An 18,044-nucleotide genomic window follows, 5' to 3' on the forward strand; every position below is an offset into this window, starting at 1 on the left:
TCTTAGTTTGATATATTTAAACAAATTTATTTCGATAGATAGATTTATAAACTTTTACTACACGTAACCTAATCTTGTGTTCTGGAAGTAAGAAAGTCTTCAACGTAGTCCTCGGTAGTATAGTGGTCAGTATCCCCGCCTGTCACGCGGGAGACCGGGGTTCGATTCCCCGCCGGGGAGTTTTTTTTTTATACGACAGTTAAATAATTTTTTAATGTATATTTGTAAAATTAGAATATTATATGTACTTTCTTTTATTTTAATTCTTTATTTATAAAACTAGATATTCAAATTTCACCTGAAAGTGAGCTTCAACTTCAAGAAGAACAGTTAAGTAATATTTTAAAAAAAGGTAGAAAATTATTAAAATGTAATGATTGAAAAATTTTTATAGATTTTTGTAAAATTTGGAAATGTAGTTCATATAGCAGGTTCTTAAATATTTTAAATAAGTGAGACCATCGAGCATCGGTGGTTCAGTGGTAGAATGCTCGCCTGCCACGCGGGCGGCCCGGGTTCGATTCCCGGCCGATGCAACTTTATTTTGTTTAAATTTATTAAATAAAAATGTAAAGTTATTTAAATTTTTGCATTTTTACATTATTCATTATATTATGTAAAACAAAAAGTAGAGTTATGATATAATGAATTAATGATATAAATCCTACAAAAATGTAAACATGAATTAAGTAATGCTTTTTGAGTTTCACTAATTAATAATGATTACACCATTGCATAGCAGTCATCAAATTTCCGGACTATTTATCGTTGCTGATATCGTAAAAATTCTAAAAATAAATTCTGTTTTATGATACAATTTTACTGGAACTTTGAATGCAGGCATATAACATTTTAATCATCAATTAATTTATACAAGGTAGCATCCAAAAAATCTTGTTTTTGATCAATAACAGGATGTATTAATAATAAAGCGTCATAATTATTTATGTGCTTATATTACGCAAAAGTTTTACCACGAATATTGCTTTTGCGCTGACCTCTAGCAACGGTTGCACAATTTCGCAAATGTGATGTGACAATGTCGCGGAAGTGTCGTTCCCATTCCCGGGAGAACGTCGAACTTATCTACTTTATTAATTGCAGGCTCTATTTATGCGAGTCTAATCTTGTTTTTGATACACTACTACGTTCTTCCGATACGATAATCGCTCGCTCTTCATGTCCCGATTGGGTTGTGCCTCGCTTAACAAATGCGATTATTCTCCTTTTATGAAAGAGCGCATTGCATATTAATCATTACACGATTAGTCATGGAACTCGACACATTTTTATTTTTATCTTTCCATCCTCTGTATCACAGGGAAAGCTGATCAGGAAATTACGACAAAGCAACATCGCGAAAGAGGATGTGTAGTTATTATCCGTTCCCGCGATTTTCCTCGTCGTTTGTCATTTGATTCATTTGCGGTGATCTATTGGCGAAGTTTTTGCAGCCATAAACTGTCCTGACACTCATGTAACCAGAAAATAAATATTTATTTTGCAGAAGAATAAACGTACAATTACAGGGGAAACGCTTGTGAGAAGCACGAATATACGTGTTGCATAATTGGCACGCGACTCGTGCTCTATAAAATTGGTCGCTATAAGCAACTTCCTTATGAATACCTAATAAAACGCTGAACAAGAAGAGAGGGGAAGAAAAAAATAATCCAAACATCGATCCACTTTTCGTTTCTATTTTACTCACAAGTTTGTCAAACACTTTCATTGTCAGTTTTGTAGGAAAATGTCAGTACACATTAGCTGCACGTGGGACGGAATTCAGATTTTTCAGGACATCGTTATGGATGGCAGCAAAGTTCGAGGACAGCGATATTACGCTGATTCACGTATGATTCAAATGGTCAGAATCATATCATCAGCAACGTACGCACAGCGACGTCAGTCTTATCCGCAAATGACTACATGAAATTTTACAGCTCCCGCAACTCATATTTTATCTTTATTTGTACACGTGTGGCATTGGCATAAATGTTATATAAATGTTTTTTTTTCGAACTTAGCTATCCAGACCGAGAATGCTATTGGCATCTCTGGTCAGGCAGAATAGACGCAATTTTTCGGTCTGTGATGACGCATAGAGCTCGTTGGGCTTTATTAATTATCTTCTGTGATAAACTCTGAGATTTCAGACCGAACATCGCTGGAAAAAAAACGTCAGCCAGGTCACGTGAGGAGTGTGAATCAACTGCGACACGCGGAAAAAGTACCAATTTTAAAAAATTTACAAATGACTAAAAGTAATTAAAATTCTGATCAAAAGCGCACACAATATCCTTTTGAAACCTCAATTTTGCTAGTAGCGACAATGTTAGCTTTTTGTCATACGCACAGAAATAGTAAAAGGTGGATTATTGATCAATTGTTTCTCTGTTAATTCATTACTTGATAATGGAGTAACGCCAGCTTTCCAACCGAATTGCTGATGCACAGGTATTTTATCGCTCATCAGTTTTAATCTTTAAAAATTGTAAATATTTAAATAATCAATATTCTCTAGCATTATGTGGGTGATAAAGCGATAATTCACGTACGCTACGAATAATATTGATGATATCGGTCGGCATTTTTCTGCATGATGCATGCATACAGTACAAAGTACAAGTATCTCATCGTAGTGATATCAACCTTGTATTTCAGTTGTGTGTGGAAAAGCCTGTCATTTGGTAACCAGAACATCAACGCAAATATTTACGCTATCCACGAAAATAGTCAAGCATGTTATTTACGTCGGAAATAATAAGATCTGAATAAGATGGAATTTTAATAGCAATTTCTTTCAACAATGTTAATCACGCAATAATGCTTCACAAGAAAATTTGCGTTATTAACATAATGAATTTTTGATAAAATATTGAATAAGTGTAAGATCTAATTTCAAACGTACGGATAATCAAAATAAATTATTAATCTGTTGCAGAAGATGTACAATAATCTGATGAAATCATATGATATGGGAGTCTTCACTTGTAGTTATAATAACTTAATTATTCTACTTTAATATGTAATGTGCACAATCTATTTTGAAATTGTAGCGTAATAATATATTAGTATTAATACTTTAATTTTGATTTTTAGCTGCTTACAGGTTTCGTATTTATCAACTGTCCACTGAAGATTTCCTATTGCAAGCAATCTGTCGTTGATTCGCCGCGTATATCGCGTCATTCCGCGGCAATTCCGTGACAGTTATTGGAAAACAGCAGAAATTTATTTTGTCGACGAGCGGTTCGCCAGTTCGTTAATTTGATATTTCTTCTTGCTAACTCGTTACTTGCTAACTAATTTGATCCGTATGTTATGTTAGGATTTTTGAAAAAATATCGTAACAAGTGCGAGAAAATTATGTAGATTTATTTAAAAAAGTATAAAAAGTTTTGTCTGTTACAGAGAAAGAATGTTTAAATATTAACGGCGAATTGTCGATCAGAATAAAAATTAATCAGATTACGCTGTTAGTAATTTTTCACACGGCGTTATTTTCTGAACATAACGGAGTGTGGAGAACACTATATTTGCAGCGGTTGGGTCCTCGCATTTCTCCAATTCTTCCACCGTACAAGTTTGGAAGTTGCTTATGTCCCTGTGAAATAAACAAAGCCAGATAGACAATGTCTTAAAATGTGAGTATTAAGATAATTGCTGAGAACATTTACACGAAACAGTTTATTCGCGTGACTTACATGCATCCATTGCGATCAAACTTCAGCTTCAATAGATTATCCAACCCTACGAGATTAGAGGAAATATCCGGTATGTAGCTACCGAACGTTTTATTGGCACACTTTTGAATCTCTTGCGCCTTCTTTTGAAAGCATTTGGGTCCATCAGTTAACATAAAAACTGTAAAGATAAGATGACTTGATGAGTTACTAACATGGGCATTTTTTTATAAAACTAATACGAGATTTCAAAAGATAACTGCAATGCCATCCAGACACTCGATTTTTAATTAAGCCTTCAAAGACTTGAAAGATATCGTATATGAAATTATCGATTCATTTTACGTACGGCCAATGCGATCTCCGTTTTTGTGGCAAAGGAACTCCAACAGTGACGCGGTGACATTCATTATAATTTTCTTGGTTTCTTTCTCTTTCTCATCCATGCAGAGCTCCATCGTGTTCATGTACTTGGTCATGCAGCCTTGCAGAGTCGAGCGCCTGTTGCAGTACTTCTCAAACACTACATCCAGTTCGCCGGTCGGTTTGTATTTTTCTATTTCCGCCGTAAGCTCCTTGACATTAACTAATGAATTAACACAATCTGTCATCTCCACATGGGTTGTTAGGATAGCTTGGAACGCGTTCGCTTGGCCATTCTCAACGCACTTCGTCAAAAGATCGCTCGCCTTTTTAATAGCGAATATTACGGATGTATTAAAGTTCTTCAATTCCGGCATTTTATTCACTGCGCCGGCAAGCTGCTTGAGAATATCGTTGGTGGATGATAGATTTTCGACAGGAAGTGAATATGCAGATGTACAGAGGACTGAAATAAGAAAATTATGCTTTATAGAATTTTACAAGGTGATATGTACTTTGATACACGATAATTCCTAAATTGAGGAATTTATTTCCTAAGAAAGATGACTTTCTAAATTGCAACTGAATATTTGATTGACGAGCTAACTTTCTTAGAATTTGCAGAGAATCAGAATTATGAATCAACAATTCGTCGAAATTTTTATACATAGTAAATGCGACTGATTAAGTTTTTCTGGGCAACATAATTCGTCCGATTAGCACAATTAATAGATAAATGTGTGAACTCCTCGAGATTTCATGGCAATATGTAGCCCATATTGCTTTTCTCATAGCTTTGAACGAATCAGGGATGTTGGTGTATAGCTAAGCCATAGTAATTTAAGGGGTCCTTCATTGATTTATTTCTTAACTGTGCTTTTTTATTATGTAAAGACAAAACTTTCACCAAGGGATTCTACGAATAATTGCAATAGATATAGAGGCGAGTCAGGTACTGGGGATTCGGAACTGCAGGCTCGTAGTCCGCAGGGTGTTTTTGGCCGGAAAGCACGTATCCCTTTGTGAAAGTTGTATGCTTACACGATAAAACAAGCTCAAGACAAAAAGTAAAAAAGGGACAACACCGAAGAAAGGTATAATTAAGTAATAAATCAAGGATCCCTTATATATTAGGTAGTGGAAATTGGCGTTTCAACGTTTCAGCGTGTATCTTTCACGATTTTTAAAATAATAGACGTTATGGACATTAAAATTGACGAGACATCCCTACATAAATGTACTAGTTTTGCGTTGAAAAAACATTAAAAAAATTAATTTTAATACTTTTTATATTGTTTCATATTCTTTATAGGTAGCTTAAGTCACAAAAAATTTTATACTGTTGGATTTTGAATTTACTAAAAAAAATTCCCGAAAGTTGCTCAACTTTTTAACCGTCACATTGGAATGACTTTACAGACGAGTAAAATTTAATACGAATTAAAAAGTTATTACATGGAAAAAATCCTCAAAGAGAAATTTTAATTTTTTTAGATAACATATTTCTATTTTACATTGGGTACGATCAAAGTCACGCTTCGAAGCGCTTCCAGACACTCTCCATCCTTCTTCTCATTTGACAGAAGGAAAAGGATAGAAAGTGTCTAGAAGCGCCTCGCAGCGTGACTTTGACCGTATCTATTATTTCGAACAGTGTTCTCACGCGTAAAACTTTCCCAGTGATTTGCAGCATTTTATCGGGGTGAAAAGAGTATTACGCAGAGTAGAAACGCATGAGTCAGGACCTTTCTCCACATTATTCTTTCGTAACAATTTTCGTACATCGAAGACATTCCACAATTTCTCTAGATTACGCTTATCGTTATTTCGAGCTGAGAGATCTTCATTTCTCGATTTTCACTATTTTTACGTGATAATTACATGGTTTAACCAACTTTGCGTTGCTTTAATAAATCTCTTGATTGAGTCGTACAAAAATACCGGCGATTAACAACACAGTGAATCTACCACTGTTCGTGGTTTTTTAATGCGGCAAGCTTTCACAGTTTTTTTCAAATTTTATGTTGGAAATAGATTTTTCAAATTTAAATTCAAATAAAATTCAAATATTTGAATATTTTTTATTAGAATATGAACAAAGATAACACCGTGTCAAGAACAGCTAACTTCAGAGGACTTAATAACGTCGTTTATCAATTAAATTAATAATAATCGATTAAATTGTACATTGTTGTAATAATTAGCATTGCGATACTCAGGAAAGACGAAGATCTCGTTAATCATTACTGAATCAGGTCAAGAGAATTAGTCGAAATACGTACCAAGAAGTAACACTGCGGTAGTGATGGACTTCATGTTGACTCCACAGGGCAGAAAGGCAAATCGAAGGAGATATTGCGATGACTATCAGCGTACTTCGCGTACAATAAACACGTCTGTAGACTCTCAGCAGTGTACACCGTACGAGCGCAATACAATAAATGATACCACAAAACGGATAGCTGCGATGCAACTGCCGCTTTTTTTGGCGCATGCGCAGCAAAACGGCCCTTAACCAATACCGTACGATGTAAGATAGATTGGGGGTACGGCCCCCTAGTCTTGGCGGGGGCTCAATGTCTAACGTAACATCTTTTTCCTCATTTTGATACTTCTGTAGAGATGGAAGGGAGAAAGAGAGAGAGAATGTGGAAAAAAATATTCTAGAGAAAGAAGACAAGATAAAGGGATGCATATACAACCCCCTTTCTCGCATCACCACTGAGCACGTTCGGCGAACGCGCTGGCTTCATGTGCGCGCGCAGCACTTTTGCGACACATGCGGCGTTCTAAATTTTACGAACGTTCGGTTATGACGAATGTTTCACCACATCACCGTAGAAATTTCTTACAAATGACTGCACGAAGTAAGTCACGTGAGTTGATATAAGAACGAGGTAAAATTTGTCTAATTTTTGAGACGCGAATATCTAATTCTCTCACTACTTTGCTACATGAGACGGAAAAGTTGAGATTACACTTGTAGATTATAATAGATATTTTTGTTTGTTATTTTTTGAGATATAACAGCATTAGATAGAAGTGAGGCATAAGTAGACTCTCTTAGTTTGATATATTTAAACAAATTTATTTCGATAGATAGATTTATAAACTTTTACTACACGTAACCTAATCTTGTGTTCTGGAAGTAAGAAAGTCTTCAACGTAGTCCTCGGTAGTATAGTGGTCAGTATCCCCGCCTGTCACGCGGGAGACCGGGGTTCGATTCCCCGCCGGGGAGTTTTTTTTTTATACGACAGTTAAATAATTTTTTAATGTATATTTGTAAAATTAGAATATTATATGTACTTTCTTTTATTTTAATTCTTTATTTATAAAACTAGATATTCAAATTTCATCTGAAAGTGAGCTTCAACTTCAAGAAGAACAGTTAAGTAATATTTTAAAAAAAGGTAGAAAATTATTAAAATGTAATGATTGAAAAATTTTTATAGATTTTTGTAAAATTTGGAAATGTAGTTCATATAGCAGGTTCTTAAATATTTTAAATAAGTGAGACCATCGAGCATCGGTGGTTCAGTGGTAGAATGCTCGCCTGCCACGCGGGCGGCCCGGGTTCGATTCCCGGCCGATGCAACTTTATTTTGTTTAAATTTATTAAATAAAAATGTAAAGTTATTTAAATTTTTGCAGTTTTATACCGCATTATTAATTATGTAACAAAAACTGGAGTTAATGATGTTAATCCTGTAAAGACGTTAACATTATTCCCTTTAGACACTATGCGCCACTTTACCGGCTTCTCGCCAAGTGATCTTGTGGCTAACATATTGGATGAAACTCCAATATGTTAGCCAGGCAACATTCTAGGAGAAAAAAACCATTGTAGCAATTCTCTTCTTTATCTCACATTGAAAGCCATACAGCACAAAAGTCTGAAGGGCGTCGTAGGGATGTGTAAAATGTCCTTTAGACATTTCTTCGATGTTTCTCGGACTTTCACTGTTGCATAGCAATCATTAAATTTTCTACTTACCGTTATTGATATCGTAGGCATGTCAAAGGCGTCAAAACTAAAATCTGTTTTACGATAAAATTTTACTGGGACTTTGAATGCAGGCATATAACATTTTAATCATCAATTAATTTATACAGGGTAGCATCCGAAAAATCTTATTTCTTATCAATAACAGGATTTATTAGCAATAAAGCGTCATAATTATTTATGTGCTTACATTGCGCAAAATTTTTACCACGAATATTGCTTTTACTCTGACCTCCGTAAAGATTGTACAATTTCGCAAATGTTGATGTGACAATGTCGCGGAAGTGTCGTTTCCATTCCCGGGAGAACGTCGAAATTATCTATGCATTATTAATTGCAGGCTTTATTTATGCGAGTCTAATCTTGTTTTTGATATATTACGACGTTCTTCCGATACGATAATTGCTCGTTCATGTCCCGATTGAATTGTGCCTCGCTTAACAAATGCTATTAAAAGTTTCTTTTATGGAAGAGCGCTCATTGCATATTAATCATTACGCGATTTGTCATGGGAATCAACACATTTTTATTTTCATCTTTTCAACCTCTACGTTACAAGGAAAGTGGATCATGAAGTAATGACAAAGTAACATCTCGACTCTCGACATAGCGACTCGTGCTCTATAGAATTGGTCCCTGTAACCAACTTCCTTACAAATAATTAATAAAACGTTGAACAAGAAAAGAAGAAGAAGAAGATTGTTGGTAAATCGGCCCACGTTTCGTTTCTACTTTATTCACAAGTTTGTCAAACAACTCTCATTGTCAGTAAAGGTGAAAAAATTACTTCAATTGTCCAACAGCGCGTGGAACTTCTGAAAGACTAAATTGCGGAAAGAAGAACAAGTAAATTTTTTACATCGGACTTCCCTGAAGGTCGATCTCTACATACTTTTTCTCACTTATCGGCGGAATGTTCTGACGACATTGTAACAATTTGTAAAATTATGTACACGTATCCCGTTTAGCGATCCGATTATTGAGACACGATTGGACGACTCACATACTGATATTTGGAGATAACACATGGTTATAAATTGCGGTTAGTGAAATACGTGCGCGTCTAACGACAGACTAAGGCACACTCGATAACGTAATGGCGATATTAAAATTTATTACGTTCGTTTAACGGAACAGCAACGTGCGCATTAATTGCGGATTCGCTCGCAGCGATTGTCGTTAAACGGAGAGGAGATACAAGCGAGATTAGCGTAGTATCTTGCGAGATTCACTTATTAACATTGAAATTCACAACTTGTAAGCGTTGCGTATCACCAAGTCGAAGTACGCGTCGTGATCTATGCTCGCGCTAATGACACTGTAATAATTCATGAATTCCTCTTCGGTTATCTGCAAAAACAGAGGGAAGAATAAACACCGGTTATCTATCAGTAGATGATTAATATGTTGGATTTAATACATGAGAAGTGCGTTTGAAACACTTACGATGTTATCCGCATTGCCGCCTTGCTCGAAATTCGAGAGGAACTTGTTCAGAATCGTCTCCTCGCTCTCCTCGCCACTGATGTAACGCGGATGGCACTTCACGTTGTAGACTCCCCGGAGATCGTCAATGGTGATGCGTCCGTCCCCGGTCTTGTCCAGTTTCCGAAACGCTTGGTCCACGACGTCTCTGCGACTGTTATTCATCGGTGGCTAAGTGGCAAAAGAATATTTTGTCGATGAAGTTTTTTACAGCAAAAACGTAGAATTTCTTTTCTGTTTATTCAAGGGCAGTTATTTGAGAATCGCTACTTGAATTCGCGGTTTCAATTGAATTTTTTTTATTCGGCTTCGTGATTCGATTAGAAGCTTACTCTTATACCGACGAGAAATTCGTCAACGCTGATATTTCCGTCGTGGTTGGTATCGAATTTTTCAAAGATGTCATTGATCTCGTTATCGGACAGGTCTAAGCCGGTTTCCTCCAAACCCAACTTGAACTCCTCCTGACTCAATTTCTTATTGCCATCTTCGTCCATACGACGGAACACTCTGAAAGGGGACAGTGGTTATTTATTATTTTCAAACATTACGAGCTACGTGAGACGGAATTCAGATTTTACAGGACATCATTATGGATGTCAACGAAGTACAAGGACAGCGATATTACGCTGATTCACCTATGAATTAAATAGACAGAATCGTATCGTCGTATCATCGATGCACGCACATAGCGACGTCAATCTTCTCCGCGAATGACTAATGTGAAATTTTATAGGTCTCGCAACTGGTATTTTATCCTCATTTGTACACGTGTGGCACTGGGATAAATATGACAAATTGCTTTTGCACTTACCTACCCAGACCGAGAATGCCGTTGGCACCTCTGGCCAGGCAGAGCAGACGCAACTTCTCAATGGTGTCCGTGGTGTTGTGTACGGCCCGTTGGGCCTTGTTGATCATCTCGATCTCATGCCTCGTGCTGGAACTCTGAGGTCTCTGATTAAACATCGCTGGAAAAGGAAACGTTCATTTAGCTCACGTGACGAGTGAGTCAGATGCGAGAAAGGAGTAAGCGCGAAGCAGGAACTGCTGGAACACCTGGCGCTCCAAAGTTGGACATTAATTTTGTAATACTCGCTTGTTACAAATGAAACGGAAATTAATTAAAATTCTAATCAGAAGCGCGCACGATATCCCACCGAGACCGCAATTTTGCTATAGTAGCGACAATGTTACAACTTTCTGTCGCGCATCGAGATAGTAAAAAGTGGATTATTGATTAACCGTTTCTTTGTTAATTCATTACTTGGTAATGGAGTAACGCCAGCTTTCCAACCGAATTGCCGATGTTCACAGATAGTTCATCGCTCGTCAATCTTAATGTTTAAAAACTGTAAATATTTAAAGAATCGATATTTTTTAGCATTATGTAGAGATGATGAAGCGATAATTCACGCTACAAATAATATTGATGACATCGATCGGCATTTTTTGCATGATGCATGCATATAGTGCAAAATACGAGGAATCGCATCCCAGTGATATCGACTTCGTATTTTAGCTGTGGAAAAGCCTGTCGTTCGGTTGGTCGAAACGTCGGCGCGATATCAAATATTTACGAACGAGCGGCGCTATCCGCGAAAATAGTCGAGCACGTTGTTTACGCCGGAAGTAATAAAATCTGAATAAGATGGAATTTTAAAAGCAGAACTTCCAACGAACGTTCGGTCGCGCAATGATGCTCCACAAGAAAATTGCGTTATTAACATAATAAATTTTTTTATAAAATACTGAACAATAAATGAAATGAAAGATCCCATCGCGGACTTCAGGATGTCCGAAATAAATTATTAATTTGTTGTGGAAAATACAAATAATTATCCAACACATTGCGGTGATTAAATCGTATGGGATTCTTCGACTTGTAGTTATAACAGCTTAATTATTATATATCTAATAGTAAATTAAATTATAATAAATTAATAAATTATTACTAGTATTTTCAATATTATTAATACAGTACTTGCTCACCTCAGCTGTTGTGATTTCCGGTGGAGACTAAGCGGAAGCCACGCAGGCAGGCGTCTGCAAGACGTGCAAGGAAGAAGACGGTTCACGGGACCAGAGGAAAGAAGAAGTCGGAGGAGGAGCTCGTCTGCCTCGTCGGTGACAGCCGCGGCGCCACGTCTTTTTCGAGAGGATCACCGGAAGGTGAGTGGTGATTCTTCAGCATGCCGGATTGTCGCGAGACCTCCTATAGCGCGGCGGCGGCGAGGACGACACACATTACGTATACACTCTGGACGATGTGTGGGAAAAAGCCTATACACTGGAGGCCTCCGAAGCGTCGCGACGTATCCATAACGACCGACATGCCACAACACGCATCGCATCGCCCTGCGAACTTTCGGAAGACGATTGCACACGTGATTGCCGATTGATTGATCGATCGACGACGCCGATTTGCCTGCTCGGCGAGCGGGTGTAGAGGAGGGCTAGAGACGAGCCCTATACTCCTCGGCGAGGAGTAGGATTATCGGAGATCGTTGAGGCCTATTCTGTTTTTAGATTTAGATATAAATTTCATTTTTAAAAGCGTGATTCCACGTATCTTTCTGCATCGTCTGATCAGTCTGTGCTTTAGTTAGGAGACTGTTGATGAACCGCGAACTTATGGAGCGCCGATCTTCCTGAAAGTACCAAATATTTAGACGTCTCTTATTTTATTAGATATATTTATAAATTCATATTATGTTAAATATTATTATTATATTAAAAATTCATGTTATGTCAGGCTGATTTCCTGCTATATCAATAATACCTAACACTTTCGCAACGTTCTCGCTCCATTAATCGCGAAACTGCGCCTTCGGATCTTTCAAGGGAGTGTCGCGCAACGCTTCGTTGCACGTTGCGCTGCAAATCATGTAATCGCCTTAAACAACGAATCGTGATGACAATAAGCCGAAGCTCGTGGACGAGCTATATTTGTCGCATATCCTGTCATTGTTGGTATCGCGAATTCACCAATTCGTGTAGCCATGTTTTTCTGCTAGACAATGTCAGAACGTGTGTGCTAAGATGCACGTGTGGAGTTTGATGGAAAATAACTGCGTACGTTCAATCAAATCCGTGCGAAATTTTGAGAATGCCAAATTCCTGAAATCAGAATTTTATTTGTTTTATTTATTGCCAGACATTGCAAGAAGTGCAACAATGAATTCTACAAAGAAATATTTAACGTTTCATACGTTGGAGGATTATATTCTAATGTATAATTCATTGTTATTTTAATATGCTATCATTCGTAGCACGTCACCTGACTGACTATTGGTTTCCACAAGGCGTGATAATTCTACCTTGACCCTATACATCAGATCGACATCGATAACACCGTTACCAAAGGGCACATCATGCGAAAGCACGTATACGAACTAGATAAATTATCGTACATAGTTGATCAGTTCTACTTACAGTCAGGCAGACGTAATAGTGCCGTTAACGTAGTCGCTTTGGTACTATATAACTTACTTAACAATTGTTACGCGACATTTCCTGACATTTTTCCACTTTTGTTAAGAGTGGACACATCACTAGTATAGTATTTATAGCTCACGTATGCAAACAAACGCATATGATAATTGTCTTAAAAATAACATTGCCCTTTTTAATATTTTACTGACTCTAAGTTGGGAGAGAGTTGTGATTGACTTGGACATAAGCATGCGACATTATTTATTCTCTAGAAATAAATTTCTTTTACCGTTTTGTTTACCTTTTCAATGCGATTTTCTCGCGTACTCACGCGCTCGCGATTCCCGCAATTTGAACTTGTCGGTAAATTAGATTGACTCGGTCAGTCTGAAGGGAAGAACATGAAATATCTGTTTTACCCAAATTTATTCTTTTTATTTTTAGCCGCTTTCAGTTTCTTTATTATCGACTGTCAACTAGAAGATCCCTGTTTTACCGAGGGAAACTTTCGAAGTGAAAATTATATAATTTTAACCTCGATAATCTTTCAATCGAAGTGAACGATTATGAAGTGAGACAGCTCTGGTCGCTTTGCTCACTGCGGAATCACTGATAAATTGACGAGAATGTGCACACGTTGCTCGAACTCGCTCGGCGTATCAGATACGAGCAGACACGAGTGAATCTTCTAGAACAGGATAAAACGCATGTATGGTGGTGGAACTGGTAGACCAATGGCGCGACGACATTTGGATGAGTTTGGACCGGCGCGCTCGCCGTTGGCCGCCGCGTGCTGCCGTGGGTGCAAGCGATTGGTCGGCTGGTCCGCCGGCTCCGCGTATATCGCGTCGTTCTCGCGGCAGTTCCGTGACAGTTAGTGAGAAAACAGCGGGACGTTATTGTGTCGGAGTAGCTCGCCAGTTTTCCAGTGGATTGAACTTTTTGTTAAATCGCTCCGGTTCTTCGTACTGCGGCGACGATGAAAAAACTTGTAATACTTATCGCAGGTTTATTCCTGTTGGCAGGTAAGCATGCCTCGTATAATTCTAAACTGAACCAGTTCTCTTATTTTCGACGGAGCCAATAATTTACACACTTATGTGCCCTTTAGGGGTCGTCCGGGCCGATGATGACGTCGACGAGGATGTCGGCACCGTGGAAAACGATCTCGGTGCCAGTCGCGAAGCATCGCGAACAGGTTATTGTCTTATAATTTGATTTATGAACGAAAAACTTGATTCGTATGGTATGATAGGATTTTTGAAAAAAATATTGTCACAAGTGCGAGGAACTTGTGTAGACTTACTTGAAAATTAGTGTAAATTTTTTTGCAATAGTTTTTGCTTAATTCACATGTTAATATGTCACATAATTGGTATTTAAACGTTGTAAAATATAAATAAATGTAATTATTTTATAGATCTGTTAAGCATGGTGTCAAAATCCATAAATCTAAAGAGATAAAATGAGATAAATTTTATGTTTATGTAAACAAGAAATGTAAATTAAAATTTTGTTGCAGATCATGAAGCAGTACAAAGGGAAGAGGAAGCAATAAAAATAGATGGCCTGAACACTGCTCAAGTGAAGGAGCTAAGAGAAAAGGCCGAGAAATTCGCATTCCAGACTGAGGTCAATCGTATGATGAAACTCATTATCAATTCTCTCTATCGTAACAAGGAGATTTATCTCAGGGAATTGATCTCGAATGCATCGGACGCTCTCGACAAAATCAGGCTGTTGTCTCTCACAGACAAGAGCGTCTTGGACACTAACAGCGAACTGGCTATCAGAATAAAGGCCGATAAGGACAACAAGGTGTTACATATAACGGATTCGGGTATTGGTATGACAAAGCAAGACCTGGTGAGCAATCTTGGAACCATCGCAAAGTCCGGTACGGCAGAATTCTTAGGAAAAATGCAAGACGTCACAAACGCACAAGACATGAACGACATGATCGGTCAGTTCGGCGTAGGCTTCTATTCCGCGTACTTGGTCGCGAATGTTGTTGTTGTTACCACCAAGCACAACGATGACAAACAGTATATTTGGGAATCCGACAGTTCCAACTACAGTATCGTTGAAGATCCACGAGGAGACACTCTGAAGAGGGGAACAACCATAAGGTGAGTTGCAGAATTTTCCAAAAGATGTTTTCATTATATAAAAAATTTATTTAGATAAAAATTCATTTATATAAAAAATTTGGAATTTGTAGAAAGCTTAACGATTTTAATATAAAATTTGTTTGGTCATTATTGTTCCGTAATAAAAAAAATTCCGAAATAAAATAAAATAAATAAAATAAAAAATAAATTCCTTTTTAATTTTATTTTACAGCTTGCACTTGAAGGATGAAGCAGTGGATTTCTTGGAACCGGACACGATAAAGACCTTGGTGAAGAAGTACTCTCAATTCATCAACTTCCCCATATACTTGTGGAACAGCAAAGTTGTGCAGGTCGATGCAGAAGACATAGACGATGAGAAACCTGTGAAGGAAGAAGAAGATAGCGACAAGACGGAGGAAGAGGACGACGCGAAGGTAGAAGAGGACACGGACGAAGAGAAGAAGCCCAAGAAGATAGACAAGACCGTGTGGGACTGGGAGTTGTTAAACGACTCGAAGCCGATCTGGACGCTGAAGCCGAGCGAAGTCGACGAGAAGGAGTACACCGAGTTCTACAAGACGCTTACCAAGGACAATCAGGAGCCCTTAGCGAAGATACATTTCATCGCGGAGGGCGAGGTGACGTTCAAATCCGTTCTGTTCATCCCACCGGTACAGCCGGGTGACAGCTTCAATCGTTACGGCACCAAGTCCGACAATATCAAGCTGTACGTAAGGCGAGTCTTCATCACTGACAAATTCACCGACATGATGCCGAATTACCTGTCGTTCATTCGCGGTATCGTGGACAGCGACGACTTGCCGCTCAACGTTTCGCGTGAGAACCTTCAGCAGCACAAGTTAATCAAGGTCATCAAGAAGAAACTCGTCAGGAAGGTGTTGGACATGATCAAGAAGATCTCCAAGGACGACTACCAGAACTTCTGGAAGGAGTACAGCACGAACATCAAGCTGGGTATAATCGAGGACGCGCAGAACCGCGCGAGGTTGTCGAAGCTGTTGCAGTTCCAGTCGTCTACGCAGAAGGAGCTCACCTACCTGTCCGACTACGTCTCCCGCATGAAGCCTAAGCAACAGTACATCTACTACATCGCTGGTTCGTCGGAGGACGAGGTGAAGAAGTCGCCGTTCGTCGAGAGGCTAGACAAGAAGGGTTACGAGGTGCTGTATCTGACCGAGGCGGTGGACGAATATGCACTCTCAGCACTGCCGGAATTTGAGGGCAAGAAGTTCCAGAACGTGGCGAAGGAGGGCTTCACGCTGGACGAGGGCGAGCAGGCGAAGGAGCGATTGGAACAGCTGAAGACGACGTTCGAGCCTTTGGTGAAATGGCTGAACGATATCCTGAAGGAGCACATCAGCAAGGCGCAGGTGTCCGAGCGCCTGACCGACTCGCCCTGCGCCCTGGTCGCCAGTATGTTCGGCTGGACGGGCAACATGGAGCGGCTGGCGATCTCGAACGCGCATCAGAAGACCGACGATCCACAGAAGAGTTACTACCTGAATCAGAAGAAGACGCTGGAGATTAACCCGAGGCATCCGCTCATCAGGGAGTTGCTGCGCAGAGTCGAGGTTGAGTCGTCCGACCAGACGGCCAAGGACATGGCTCTGATGATGTTCCGCACGGCGACCCTGCGATCGGGATACATGCTGCGCGAGACCGCCAGCTTCGCCGACAGCGTCGAACAGCTGATGAGAAAGAGCTTGGGCATCTCCGTTGACGAAGTGCCCGAGGAGGAGGAGTCGCACGAGGAGGAGACGGCGAGCAACGATGCCGAGACGGAGAGGGTGTCGGACCTCGATGCCGAGGATGACAAGGACGAGGAACACGACGAGTTGTAATGATGCGGAGGCACGTGAGGCAACGAAAGACTTTATTCTAGAGAGCGCTGTAGCTATACCATGATGTATAGTTACCCCGTGTTTTGCCAAGATTGCCAAGTACACAGCATCTGGATTCTGGATCAATCTATCAATTCGGCCTGGAATCGTGCAAATTTCTATAGATGCCCAATGTTGTTAAATACGAGAATCGAGACGTTCAAGACTTTTTCAAGACATACCTCGGTGTTCTTTGTTTTTCTTTTCTTCTTTATATTTAACGCCATTAATCATACATGCGTTGTATCGTGTTCCTCATTGGTATCGACGAAATTGTAAATTTAAGAGAGCTCTATACATAATTTATTCCCTATATAATTATGAATTAAATATAATTTACATTTGATCTTCCACATCTTTTTTAGTAATATATAAAATTATAAAGAAAGCACTGACTGAGTGTTAGTGACGTAAGGTATGTTTGCGATGTGTGTGAGTATTTGTACATGAATTATATTAAACAAATTATATTAAAATGATGTATATACATATATATCTGTTGTAAGGACATTTCTGCTGAATTGAATCTCTTATCTCGTTTATCTTTCAGCTCCCAGGATAACCATACAATTTTATACGTTGCCAATATTTTCTTACAGATTTACCTTTCTGCGAAAGAATATTTTTTATTATATAATTGAGTGTATATGTTAGAAAATTAATTAAAATTTTTACAATATTCCAATATCAGATTTACGTTTGCTAACGCGTAGTAATTTGATAAATTTCAAATTCTAAGATAAACACTTGTGAGATTTTCCATCAAATCTCATCCAAATTTCGCGCCGTTAATATTTCGTAACAAATTCCATGTTTCTAGAATTCGTCGATCGCGACACGTCTCCGTGGTATCGTCATCGACTCATCGCCGAGAAGTCCTCATTGAAATTGACGATCTACGTCATCGTTCATTTTATTTATCGGCAGTATCCGGTTACTGATCCTGGCGATATCGCGCGAGCGACAGCGCGAGCTCGTTGCACCGCGATCAATAATATTCTCGAAAAATCGCTGCGCGAACGCGAGCGGGGGAATTTTCATTGAGCAGTTGGCG

General features: G+C 38.8%; 3 protein-coding genes, 1 long non-coding RNA gene and 4 other non-coding genes across 8 annotated transcripts; 5 read left to right on the top strand and 3 right to left on the bottom strand.

Moving 5' to 3' along the window:
* The first annotated feature begins 108 nt into the window (after positions 1-108).
* Trnad-guc lies at positions 109-180 on the top strand. Its single transcript has one exon. It is a non-coding gene; the product is annotated as a tRNA-Asp (tRNA).
* Positions 181-465: 285 nt separating this feature from the next.
* Positions 466-536, top strand: Trnag-gcc. Its single transcript has one exon. It is a non-coding gene; the product is annotated as a tRNA-Gly (tRNA).
* Positions 537-3,357: 2,821 nt separating this feature from the next.
* On the bottom strand, positions 3,358-6,604 carry LOC105275333 (27 kDa hemolymph glycoprotein). Its single transcript, XM_011332104.3, has 4 exons — positions 6,332-6,604; positions 4,036-4,515; positions 3,708-3,867; positions 3,358-3,607 (listed from the first exon to the last, which is right to left on the bottom strand). The coding sequence occupies exons 1-4, from the start codon at positions 6,363-6,365 to the stop codon at positions 3,472-3,474; spliced, it is 810 nt and encodes a 269-aa protein (XP_011330406.1). The 5' UTR covers positions 6,366-6,604; the 3' UTR covers positions 3,358-3,471.
* A 614-nt stretch (positions 6,605-7,218) lies between these two features.
* Trnad-guc lies at positions 7,219-7,290 on the top strand. The gene has a single exon. It is a non-coding gene; the product is annotated as a tRNA-Asp (tRNA).
* Positions 7,291-7,575: 285 nt separating this feature from the next.
* Positions 7,576-7,646, top strand: Trnag-gcc. The gene has a single exon. It is a non-coding gene; the product is annotated as a tRNA-Gly (tRNA).
* A 481-nt stretch (positions 7,647-8,127) lies between these two features.
* On the bottom strand, positions 8,128-12,204 carry LOC105275334 (calcyphosin-like protein). Its single transcript, XM_026973862.1, has 5 exons — positions 11,533-12,204; positions 10,355-10,511; positions 9,873-10,050; positions 9,502-9,711; positions 8,128-9,405 (listed from the first exon to the last, which is right to left on the bottom strand). The coding sequence occupies exons 2-5, from the start codon at positions 10,507-10,509 to the stop codon at positions 9,304-9,306; spliced, it is 645 nt and encodes a 214-aa protein (XP_026829663.1). The 5' UTR covers positions 10,510-10,511; positions 11,533-12,204; the 3' UTR covers positions 8,128-9,303.
* A 1,606-nt stretch (positions 12,205-13,810) lies between these two features.
* LOC105275336 (endoplasmin) lies at positions 13,811-17,483 on the top strand. The gene is made up of 4 exons (XM_011332106.2): positions 13,811-14,000; positions 14,087-14,173; positions 14,498-15,104; positions 15,319-17,483. Exons 1-4 carry the CDS (start codon positions 13,955-13,957, stop codon positions 16,949-16,951), a joined length of 2,373 nt encoding a protein of 790 aa, XP_011330408.1. The 5' UTR covers positions 13,811-13,954; the 3' UTR covers positions 16,952-17,483.
* Positions 17,180-18,019, bottom strand: LOC105275335. The gene is made up of 2 exons (XR_893225.2): positions 17,688-18,019; positions 17,180-17,599 (listed from the first exon to the last, which is right to left on the bottom strand). It is a non-coding gene; the product is annotated as an uncharacterized LOC105275335 (long non-coding RNA).
* Positions 18,020-18,044: the final 25 nt, after the last annotated feature.

The sequence above is a fragment of the Ooceraea biroi genome, chromosome 11 (assembly GCF_003672135.1).
Source record: "Ooceraea biroi isolate clonal line C1 chromosome 11, Obir_v5.4, whole genome shotgun sequence".
Classification (NCBI taxonomy): Eukaryota; Metazoa; Arthropoda; class Insecta; order Hymenoptera; family Formicidae; genus Ooceraea; species Ooceraea biroi.

Coding starts and splice junctions, on each gene's coding strand:
- LOC105275333 (XM_011332104.3), bottom strand. CDS start 6,365: ATGAAGTCCATCACTACCGCAGTGTTACTTCTTG. Junction 4,516..6,331: donor TACCGCAGTGTTACTTCTTG/GTACGTATTTCG, acceptor TTCTTATTTCAG/TCCTCTGTACATCTGCATAT. Junction 3,868..4,035: donor AAACGGAGATCGCATTGGCC/GTACGTAAAATG, acceptor TTATCTTTACAG/TTTTTATGTTAACTGATGGA.
- LOC105275334 (XM_026973862.1), bottom strand. CDS start 10,509: ATGTTTAATCAGAGACCTCAGAGTTCCAGCACGAGGCATGAGATCGAG. Junction 10,051..10,354: donor GGCATTCTCGGTCTGGGTAG/GTAAGTGCAAAA, acceptor GTCCCCTTTCAG/AGTGTTCCGTCGTATGGACG. Junction 9,712..9,872: donor AATTTCTCGTCGGTATAAGA/GTAAGCTTCTAA, acceptor TTTGCCACTTAG/CCACCGATGAATAACAGTCG.
- LOC105275336 (XM_011332106.2), top strand. CDS start 13,955: ATGAAAAAACTTGTAATACTTATCGCAGGTTTATTCCTGTTGGCAG. Junction 14,001..14,086: donor AGGTTTATTCCTGTTGGCAG/GTAAGCATGCCT, acceptor TGTGCCCTTTAG/GGGTCGTCCGGGCCGATGAT. Junction 14,174..14,497: donor TCGCGAAGCATCGCGAACAG/GTTATTGTCTTA, acceptor ATTTTGTTGCAG/ATCATGAAGCAGTACAAAGG.